This window comes from Microtus pennsylvanicus, chromosome 13, assembly GCF_037038515.1.
Source record: "Microtus pennsylvanicus isolate mMicPen1 chromosome 13, mMicPen1.hap1, whole genome shotgun sequence".
Taxonomy (NCBI): Eukaryota; Metazoa; Chordata; class Mammalia; order Rodentia; family Cricetidae; genus Microtus; species Microtus pennsylvanicus.
In genome coordinates, this window is record NC_134591.1 from 68,745,548 (window position 1) to 68,757,013 (window position 11,466).

General features: G+C 50.4%; 1 protein-coding gene across 1 annotated transcript; it reads right to left on the minus strand.

Moving 5' to 3' along the window:
* Positions 1–1,576: 1,576 nt before the first annotated feature.
* On the minus strand, positions 1,577–9,751 carry Cela3b (chymotrypsin like elastase 3B). Its single transcript, XM_075946264.1, has 8 exons — positions 9,649–9,751; positions 8,116–8,201; positions 6,033–6,130; positions 5,791–5,925; positions 4,786–4,922; positions 4,330–4,472; positions 2,461–2,613; positions 1,577–1,664 (listed from the first exon to the last, which is right to left on the minus strand). The coding sequence occupies exons 1-8, from the start codon at positions 9,686–9,688 to the stop codon at positions 1,647–1,649; spliced, it is 810 nt and encodes a 269-aa protein (XP_075802379.1). The 5' UTR covers positions 9,689–9,751; the 3' UTR covers positions 1,577–1,646.
* Between the last annotated feature and the right edge of the window lie 1,715 nt (positions 9,752–11,466).

Sequence of the window (11,466 nt, forward strand, 5' to 3'; positions counted from 1 at the left end):
AGGCTTTGAGAAGTGAAAGCCTCACAGTTTGCTAGCTACTTCCTGCCTACAGTTCAAGATGTGAGCTCTCAGCTGGCTCTTCTTGCCCCTATGGCTGAAACCATGCCTCCCTGACAAGATGGTGGTGGACTCTAATCCCTCTGAGACTGGAACCCCAAATAAGCCCTTCCTGCTCTAAATTGCCTCAATCATGGTGTCTATCACAACAGTAGAAAGTAATTAATCTATTCTGTTTCCCAGGTATTGGGATTTCAGGCATGTGCCGGCCTGCCTGGCTTCCACCTTGTTTTGAAGCAGGGTCTCTCTTGCTCACTGCTGCATCTGCCAGCTCAGCTGTCCCCAGAGCTTGTTGCGATCTCCTGTCCTGGACTCTCACCATCAGGTATGTATGCCGGGATGGGAAACGTGTGCACTGGCATGTCCTGCTATGGGTTCTGGGGATCCGAATCCAGGCTTGCACAGTGCTTTACCCACAGGGCCAACTCCCTAGTCCTGGAATTACCACTTGTATTACTTTTATCTACTACACATATAGGTGCTTTGCCTGCACGTTTGTCTGTGTACTACATGCATCACTGGTGCTCACAGAGACCAGAAGAGGGCATCAGACCCCCAGGAACTAGAGTAATGGGGGGGGGGGGAGTTGTGAGCTGCTATGTGGGGCCTGGGAAATGAACCTGAGTCTTCTGGAAAGAGCAGCCAGTGCTCTTAAACACTTTTTTTTTAAGTATAAAGCAGGACTAGGGATGTAGCTCAGTGGTAGAGTGCTGACCTAACATGCTCAAGAGCCTGGGTTCCATCCCAGCATGGCAAACACAGAATGAAGCAACTGTTAGGTTTCAACCCTGGGACTATATATCTAGAAGAAGATACATAGTAAGTGTAGGAATTCCTGCATGTGTTCCTCGGGGGTCACACTTTGTTGAGGAGAAGCACAAACCACCCTGCTGTTTTCATGTTGCTCTTATTTGCAAAGCAGGCATCTTCCAGACCTCCAGAACCTGCTGAGTGACGGCCTGGTGTGGAGCCCTGGGTGGGTCACTCCCCTCTCACTGCAGCCAGCATTCTCCTGAAGGGGCCTGTCCCACCTGTGTGAGCCCAGCTAGGAACCTGACACAAGGCAAGTCTCTGGCTAGTGTCACAAGTGACCCTGATAAGAGCCACTTCAGGACAGAACTGTGTGTCTTCCTCACTCTCTGGCCCTTCCACAGACAGAAAACACGTGGTCTTTTCTTTTCTCCCACGATTTTCAGCAGGACCAGATTTTCTGCCTCGAAAAGCTTCCAATTTCTGTGTGACTGTCCACTATCACTGACTATATTCTCAGCCCTATGTGTGACCGCTAAGGCGACAAATTATTTGGGTTTCCTGAAAGTTCCTCAATTCTGCATCTGACGTCCTACGTCCTAGCATGGCTGGTCACCCCACAGTGACCAGCTCCCTCCTCTCTGAGACTCAGTCTTTTTTCATCCTCACCTGAGAGGCTGGGTCTGGCCTCATCTCTGCATTTCAGACCTAAGATTTCACATATGGGTCAGAGGGCAAGTGTTATGTCAGTGAAGGCAGCAAGAATCAATTTGGAACTTTCAAAAGGATCTTTATTTTTGAGAGGACCTGGGGTCAGCACTGCCCGCCGAGTCTTGGCTCTAGTTGTTTGCTATTGTCTGTTAAAAAAGAAAAAAAAGCAGAAGGTTGGACAAGGACAGAATAATTTAGTTAAGAGCACAGACTTTGGGCCTGGAGGGAACTGAGCTCAAGTGGAAATGGCCTACTCTTGTCACTTATTTGCTGTGTGTCCCTGGGAGAGTGACTTGATCACTCTGAGCCATAGTTTCCTCTTCTCCATAGAAGAAGAGGTAATAGTAGAAATTGCCTCTTGGGTGTTCTTTTTTGTCTGTTTTGTTTTTCGAGATAGGGTTTCTCTGTATAACAGCCCTGGCTGTCCTGGAACTGGCTTTGTAGACCAGACTGGCCTGGAACCCACAGAGATCCTCCTACCTCTGCCTCCCAAGTGTTGAGATTAAAGGTGTGCACCACCGTACTCCCAGCTTCACGGGTAGTCTTAACTGAGCTTTTAGCTAAGGGTTTTAGCACAGTGGATGTATAAATCATAACTAGGACCACCGTCAGGATGAGCTGTCATTGTCTTGGACCACCTGTGTCCAGATGGTCTGCTGTGCACCTTCACTGAGCCCAAGTACCCTCATCATGGTCCTCACCACCTTTTCCTCCTATTGTCCATTTTCCCATCCTCTTACCACCAAGTGGCTCTGTCCTCCATGACTAGGAAGGACCTGGGCCAGGGGGACACGTCTCAATATCTGTTAGATTCTGGAAGCACAGCCAAATCAAACACCCCCCAAGTTCTCCAGAATGTCCCTAGAGGTCCCTCCCTGCCTCCATGAGCTTCAGGCCCTCCTCTGGGTCCCCCACAGGTTTCAGGCTCCTTTGTTGCCTCACCTCCTCGATCCAGTCATTGAAGGCTGAGACACGGGTGAACACCGTGGGCTTCTTCAAGGTGTTGCAGCCCAAGCCGGAAACAAAGCTGGTCACACCATGGACCTGCCAGGTGCCATTCTCAGTAGGACAGTTGAGAGGTCCTCCAGAGTCACCCTGCAATGACCAGAAAGGTGGAGACTCAGCTGTGTCTGAAGGATAAGGAGTGGGCTCTGAGCTTCAGAGACATCCAGAAACATTCACATAGCGGGCAGTGGTCCACACACCTTTAATCCCAACACTTGGGAGGCAGAGGCCGGTGGATCTCTGTGAGTTCGAGGCCAGCCTGGTCTACAAAATGAGTTCCAGGACAGGCTCCAAAGCTACACAGAAACCTTTTCTCAAAAAAACAGAAAAAGAAAGAGAGAGGGAGGGAGGGAGGAAGGGAGGGAGGGAGGAAGGAAGGAAGGAAGGAAGGAAGGAAGGAAGGAAGGAAGGAAGGAAGGAAAGGAAGGAAGGAAGAAACATTCACACTACTTCATTTCCCTGGACATAGGGACACCGGCTTACAAAACCCCAAGGCAACAGCTCTCAACCTGTAGGTGGCCACCTCTTTGTTTTACAGGTGTTACATATCAGATATTTACATTACAGTTCATAACAGTAGCAAAATTGTAGCTATGAGGTAGCAACAAATGTAATTTTATGGTTGGGGGTCACCAAAACATGGCATTGTATTAAAGGGTCACCTCATTCAGAAGGCTGAGAAGGCACGTCATAAGGGTTAATGAGACAATGCAAGATGTCAGCACAGTCACCCAGCCGAGATAGTTCTCCAAAGAGGGTGCTCCTTGTTTGTTCTCTTTCCACATTTATTTTTTTTTTTTTTTTTTTGGTTTTTCGAGACAGGGTTTCTCTGTGGTTTTGGAGCCTGTCCTGGAACCTCTTTCCACATTTAATATGTTATGGTTTCCTTTGGTTTTGATTGATGGAGACACTGTGTAGCTCAGGCTAATTTTGAACTTGCAATCTGCCTCAGCCTCCAGGGTGCTAGGATACCAGACTGGGATGCTAAGCATATGCTTTCACACCCCGCTGTTCACAGTGAGAGCACCCTCACTGTCGAATTTTCACTTCAAAGCCACAACAGATATGGGCTGGCAATGCAGCTCAGTTGGTAACGTGTCTGCTTAGCATGCACGAAGCTGTGGGCTCTAATTACTGCACCAACTGGACATAGTGGTCATGGCTGTAAGCCCATCACTCAAAGGTGGATACAGGAGGATCAAGATCATTCTTGGTTACATCTTAAGTTTGAGGCCCAGCCTGTGATACACCAGAGTCTCAAAAGAGTGATTGGGTCAGGCAGTAGGGGCGCACCACAATTCCAGTACTCAGGAGGCAGAGGCAGGTGGATCTCTCTGAGTTCGAGGCCAGCCTGGTCTACAGAGTGAGTACTAGGACAGCCAGGGCTACACAGAGATAGCCTGTCTCAAAAAAAAAAAAAAAACAAAATCAAAACAAAACAAAAGAGCAGCAACAAAAGTAGTGACTGGCAGAGGCAGGTAGAGGCAAATAATTGTCATGAGTTTGAGACCAGCCTAGCCTCCATAGTGAGCTCAGGTCAGTCAAGGCTACGTTGTGAGATCGTGTCTCAAAAAAAAAAAAAAGGGACAGAAAGGGCTGGGACTCCTGTCAAGCCAGGTGGGAGTGAGGCTAGAATCCAAACTCCTGCTGCCACCTCTGAACTAAGTTGAGTCCCTTTTCATCCCACCAGGCCTGGAGATTGCATGAAGCAAACCGGCAAGGTCTGTCCACCTTAGGGCAGATGGTGGAGGGACTTCAGGGACCTCTACACATGCCCCACCCCACCCCCGGCAGGTGCCAACTCACATTGCAGCCAGACTGGACATCTCCTCCAGCGCACACCATGGTCTTCTTCACGGAGAAACCCCACCAGTCCCACTTGGAGCAGTGTGCATAGTCCACCACAGGCAGCAGGGCCTCCTGCAGCTTGTCGGGGAGAGGCCCATTGGCTGGGGAGACAGAGAACACTGCCTGGGACACCTGGGAGTGGCGGAGTGGGAGCCTTCGAAGGCTCCATTAGCCTGATAGGAACCATGGGGTCTTGCTTGCTCTGTGTCCTGTGGCATCCTCAGTACTGGGCATACAGTGAACACCCTCAAAATATCCTACTGACCCTATTTGTGTTTGGGAGGATCGGGGAGAAAGTAGAAGCCAGAGAGGAATGCTGGGCAGCACAAAGATGGCTCCCTCTGTGACCTTCTGTCCCTCCCACTAGCCCTAGACACCTGTTCTCTGTGGCCAGGTAGAAAGGTCAGCACGTACTGTAAAGACGGCCCCAGCCACTAATGTAGCAGGGTGCTCCATTGGGGAGGATTTCACCAGCGGGAGGAAGGCAGGCAGGCTGGACTTTGTCTCCCAGCTTGGCGCTTCTTGAGAGCTTGATCAGGGCGATGTCATTGCTGGGGGGGACATGGGAGTCACATGAAACCTGATCTCCTGATGGACCCATAGTATGTACCTCCTTTGCTCCTTGGATTTTGAATCCGCTTATTGATTGGTTTTTGCGGTGCTGGGGTTCGAACTCAGGGTCTTACGATTCTAGGCAAGTGGTGCACCACCAAGCTACACCCCAACCCTTCCTAAGTCCATTTGTTTTATTTTGCGTTGTTTTTTGTTTGTTTGTTTGTTTTTGGTTTTTCGAGACAGGGTTTCTCTGTGGTTTTGGAGCCTATTTTGCATTGTTTTTAAGATGGGGATCTCACTGTGTAACCCCTGGCTAGCCTGTGTAGACTGGGCTGGCCCATAACTCACAGAGATCCACCCATGTCAGTGGATGAGATTAAAGGTACATGCTACCACACCAAATCCACCTCATAGTCATTTTAGCCCTGATAACCCTTGTCATCTGTGCTCCCATGATCCAGCTATGTCACCTAGAAGGTTCAGGGACACAGTTGCCCTCCTACCCTAGTGCTTTCCAGTACGGTGATCTATTTTGGCGTCTGAGAGCCCACATTTCTGACAGGTCCCCAGGGGATGCTGCTGCTGCCCCCTCCTCCAGTATCACACTGTAACTACACCACACTCCATCTTGACAGTCTAGCTGCCACTCAAGTCATTTCAGTGGAGTCTGATGTAGCTCTCCGCTCATTCTGGGATTCCAGCCAAGGGGGGCTAGAGTCTTCACCCACCACTCCTTTATTACTGTCATCGCAGCTACCCACAGTGTGTGCCCGCTGGGCTCAGGCAGCTGTCTCTAGGAGTGAACTCTCAGTTTGCTTGGTGTCTTACTAGAACCCCCATCTCCCAACCTGAGACTTCACTTACCCGCAGGCCACACAGTTGGGGTTCCACTTGGGGTGCACAAAGAGGTCGTTAGGGTTAATGGGGATCACCTGCTCTGGGCCCTCTTCCTCAGATCGATCATACTCGCCCAGTACCACCTGGTAGGTAAGGGAACTCCTGCAGAGGAGTGAACATCAGTTTGAGCCTAGAGCCAACCTCATCCCCCTCCTCTTCTCCTGGCTGCAGGGACGGTGGCTGGGGCAGGGACAGGGAGTCAAACTCACGAGATGCAGTGGCCTGCAGTCATAACCCAGTTAGCATTAATGAGGGTGCCGCCGCAGGTGTGGTGGTAGCTCCCGCCCTTCTCATACTGAAGGGAGATCTGGTGGCCAAAAAGAAAAGAGCGTGAGTGACCTGGACCCAATACCATGGGACCCAATACCAGTGGTTTTGTGAGTTGTGCGCTGTACAAATCTAGAAGGTGCTATTCACACAGGGAAAAGAATGGTGCCGTCTGAAATATGTAGGTACCACCTACGCAACTCCTCATGGGACTCCGCCATTGGGATCACATTTTGATTTGCCGAAGCCTCCCCACCACAGGCCTTATGATGTCTCTGGGGTCCACAACACTCTGACTTCTGGGGCATCCACAAACCTTGTGTTTCCTGAAGGCTCCCCAAGACCCTCTGTCCCATCAGGCCTCCCAGTCTCCTGAACCTTAGATCTTTCAAGGTCTCTTGGGTCTGCCTCACCTAGAGGCCTCTGCCTTTTCTTTTCTATGCATTCTCACTTTCAAAAGCTCCCTCTACAGCTGGGCATGGTGGTCTCTGCCTGTGATTCCAGCGTCTGCGCAGTAGTGGCAGAACGATCAGTGGTTGGAACCTAGCTAAGGTTATGTGAGACTGTCTCAAAAAAAAAAAAACATAAAAGAGAAGTAACTCTGTGTGTAGAGTACTTGCCTAGTATGCACGAAGCCCTGCCTTCCAACCCCAGACATGCATAAGTGGGGTGTGGTGGCACATGCTTAACCCCACCACTCAGGAGGTGGAAACAGAACCAGGAAGCCAAGAGCACCCTTGGCTGTGTATTGAGTTTGAGAACAGCCTGGGCTACATGAAACCCTGTATCAAAAACAGAGAACAACAAATCTCCTTAACCAGAAGGGAACTATGACCCATGAGTCTGATCTGCTTAGGCCTGATCTATACATAAAGATTCCTGTCTCCTCCTCACACTTATCCCTTGCGTGCTAGCTGTGATGTTTTTACACTCTGACGGCCACAGTAAGTCACTGTTGTCACCAGCGGGTGGCCAGGAAAGCCTACAGGATTCATGCCCTGGTCCTTCACAGAATAAGCTGTGACCCTCCCTGTCCTCACCAACTTTGATGATGCAAATGTTCTTTGTTTGTTTGTTTGTTTTTCAAGACAGAATTTCTCTGTGTAGCCCTGGCTGTCCTGGAATTCACTTTGTAGATCAGGCTGGCCTTGTACTCAGAGATCCACCTGTCTCTGCCTCCTGAGTGCTGGGATTAAAGCATGTGCCACCACTGCCCGGCACTTCTGCAGCATGCTGGCCTCAGCCTCATGTGGCTGTTGAGCCCTAGAAATGGAGGTGCACTGAGAAACTAGATTTTTTTTTTTTTTGGATTTTTCGAGACAGGGTTTCTCCACAGCTTTTGGTTCCTGTCCTGGAACTAGCTCTTGTAGACCAGGCTGGCCTCGAACTCACAGAGATCCGCCTGCTTCTGCCTCCCGAGTGCTTGGATTAAAGGCGTGCGCCACTACCGCCCGGCTGTTTGTTTTTTTTTTGTTTGTTTGTTTTTGAGACAGGGGTCTCACATAGCCCAGGCTGGCCTCAAACTTGCTACGTAGCTGAGGCTGCCCTTAATGAATGCCTGATCATTTGCCTTTAGTGAGTGCTAGAATTTTAGACATATAACCACTATGTCTGCCTTAATTTCTATTCAACTTAAACAGTCACACGTGGCTTGTGACTGTTGTTAGGGAGTCTAGCCCTCTGAGCTCTTCCTAACCCTTTTGCCTTTCTCAGCCCTCTGGCCCCTCTGGAGAACTTCGGGAGTTTAGAAACAAAGCCTCCCTCTAAACACAGCCCCTGCAATTCCACTGCTATTTAGCCAACCCCTTAAACATCACCCTTTCCCCAGATCCCACTTTCAAATTGCAGCTGTCCCAGTCAAGATTACAGATGGAGCAGTCACAAGCTCCAAGAAATGCCTTTGTCCGAGGGTTTGGGGCCCTTTGAAGTCAAAGTGGGGCACAGAGAGGAAACGGTGGGGTCAAGTCTGGCTGCCATGTCATCAGAGCCCACAGTGGAGGTGGGGGCAGCTGGTAGTGTTCTTACCTGCCAAGGCCAGCTGTAAGGAACAGCGTCCTCCCCATTGACAACTCGGCCGGAGGGGTTGAAGGAACGCTGGCCACAGCCTGAGGCTAGAGGAGACAGAAGAGAAGCCAGTCAGCCAGAAGTGTCCTCCAAAGAAAAGGGGGTTCCAGTGTGGTGGCGTCCACCTTTAATCCCAGCACTTGGGAGGCAGAGGCAAGCGGAATTCTGTGAGTTTGAAGCCAACCTGGTTTACACAGTGAGTCCCAGGTCAGCCAGGGCTAAGTAGAGTCTCTGCCTAAAAATGAAAGAGGAGGAGGAGGAGGAGGAAACAAGAGAAGGGATGGGCTTTGTGACCGCATGTGAACCCCTTCTCCTCTCTAGACTTCAGTAGCCATGCATGAACTAGCATTTATGCACTTAGACTGTGCCAGGGCTTTCCAGAGTGGGGGGAGGGCAGGGCCTCCTTTTGCTCAAGGACTGAAGACTTAGAACTGTTTCTGGTACCCAGGGAGCCCTCACACTTGAGAACTAAAAGGCTGGGTGTAGTGGATGTGATCCCAGCATTGAGAATCTGAGTCCAGAGGCTCAGCCTCAAAATCACTAACAGAATGATTTCCTTTTTAACCATAAAACAAAACGGGACTGGCAAGATAGCTCAGCGAGAAAATGTGCTTACTACCCAGGCTAATGGCCCGAGTTTGATTCCTGGGACCCCTCAAAAGAGACCTGATTCCTCTGGTCTCCACATGAGCGCCATAATATACATGCACTCCCCAATAAATAAATAATGAGATGGAAAAAATTAAAAAAGTAAAAAGCCCCAACTAAAACTGGCACGCTAGCGCATGCCTTGTACTTGAGAGACTGAGACAGGAGGATTGCCAGGAATACAAGGGAAGGCAGGCTGAACTATAACAACATGAGACTTTCTCAAAAAAAAAAAAAAAGAAAGAAAGAAAGAAAGAAAAGAAAAAAGGAAAGGAAAGGAAAGGAAAAAAAGAAGATAAGAGGGGAGTGGAGGTGACGAGGCTGCCTGGGTACACAGTGCGACTTGGCCACTTGCTCAGGATGAGCTACTTCCTCTCCCCGCTGGCTCCACACTGTGCTGAGCTACATGAGGTCATATAAGGAGACCCCTCTGAATCCCGCCTGACAGATAGCAAGCTCTCAGTAAATGCCGACTGTCACCATTGTGGTGACAAGGGAAGTTCTGTGGACCCGTTTAACAGAAGAAGGAAAATTCCAGCTCAGACCGACAAGCCACAGAGCCCAGCCAGACCTTAAACCAGGAGGCTGTCCATTGTTCCCTCGAGGAGTCTTCCCCTTTGGGTTCCCAGTCTTCTTTCCCACCTGGTTCATCCATGCTTGTCCCCACCCCCTACTCCTGTCCCCGAACCAAGCTGAAGCCCCTACAATCGCATCCCAGTTAAGCTGAGACCCTTTCCTGTAGAAGCAGGCATGGGGTGTCACCCAGGGGGAGCAGAGTGAGGGGCATACTTCAAAGGCCCCCAGGCTGATGCAGTATGGGGACAAGGGCACAAGCTGGGGGCTTACCAAGGGCCACAAGCAGGAAGGCACTCAGCAACTGGAGCATGGTGAGCTTTGGGGTTAGAAAGAAGGTGGAGCTGGGGCTCTAATATAGTGCGGGAGGCTGGTGGAGGGGGGCGGGTCAGGCCCCACTCCCATAACAGGTGGCAGAACACCAGATTTTTCAGGGCCCCAGGCCATGTGCCAGCCACTGCAGATTAAGGAGCAGGAACTGATGGAAGGACCCCACTGCACGGGTGGTATCGAACGGCCAGCTGATAACACAGGGATAGGCAAATGGATTCCATCAGAGAGGCCAGCCTCTCCCAGGGAAGGCCAGAGCCTGGCAGCTGGGCAGGCCTGGGTTCAGATCCTGACTTGTAGCCCTGAATGCTTGGTTTAACTACTGTGAGTCTCAGATTTCTGGTCTCTAACACGGGATTGATAGTCATACCTACCTCAATAAAAGAGTGCTTTTTGAGTACTTTAATATATTAGGTGCTTTCTAGGGCTGCGAGCTCAAACAGCAGTGGTCCCAGCCTCTCTAGAGCCTGTCTGGTGGTGATGCAGAGATGAACCCACAAAAATTTTAGGAAGTTGTGTCCACTAGTGAGAGCGGGCGCTGTTGGAAAATAAAACCTAGGTGCTTGGAAAGAGAGGAAGTAGCTCATTCTCCTGGGAGGTGGGACAAAGTGACATTTTGACGAAGGAGGCAATATGAGACTGAGTCCTGAAGCCAGCCACGGAAGGGAAGTGCTCAGCTTGGGCTTGGCTTGCCCAAGAAAAGGAGGGCCAGGAAAGCTGGAGCTTCCAGGCAAAGTGGAGCTGGGTGAGGTGTCGTGGTCTGGGACCCCAGCTACGCCAAGGCTGAGGCAGGAGGTTTATGAGTTGGAAGTCAGCTAGGGCTGCATAACAAGCCTCTGTCTCAAAGAAAAAGCAAAAGAGGGCTGGAGGCAGAGCCCAGTGGGGTGAGTCTCTTCCTTTCATCCAGGTGAGGAAGAGGAGGAGCAGGAAGCGGGGAGGGGAGAAGACGAGGGGAGTAGAAAGAGGAGGAGAGAAGGAAGAAAGGAAGGAAAAGAAGAGGAGGAACAGAAGGATAAAAGAGGAAGAAGAGGGTTGGTAAGATGGCTCAGCTGTTAAAGGCGTCCATCAAGCCTGACAACCTGAGTTGATACCCAGGACCCAGGTAGAAGGAGAAAGCCAACGTCTGTACGTTGTCCTCTGACCTCCACACATGTGCTGTGACTCATGCAGCCACCCCTCCCATCTCCCATATAGGCAACAATGATGTAATTAAAAGCTTTCGAAAATAGGAACGTGGTGAGGATGCTGCCAAAGAAGCTGAAGAGACTGATGCCAGGCGTCTTCCTCCAGCACTCTGTACGTCATCCGCACTTTGTCCTGCCGAGCTCAGGGCTTGTGATCGGGCTGGTTTAGACCCCTTTCTCCACCTTCTGAGTGCTAGGATTGCAGGGAGGCCACCAGGACCGCCTGGCTTTCATGCATTTGCCTCACGCTCTGCCTTCTCTCTGTAACCATCTCCCCTGCTGCTGTTCCTTCTGCAACAGCCCTGCCCTCAGTTGGTGGGGACAGAATCCACAGCCTCATGAATGAATGTGAAATAGCAGAGTCACCACCAAGCCACACACCAGCACAGGGCCAGCATTTCTTGTTTGTTTTTGTTTTTCAAGATGGGGTTTCTCTGTATAGGCCTGGCTGTCCTAGACCTTGCTCTGTAGACCAGACTGGCCTTGAACTCAGAAATCCGCCTGCCTCTGTCTTCTAAGTATTAGCCCATTTCTTTTTCTTTTTTCTTTCTTTTGTTTTTGTTTTTGGAGACAGGGT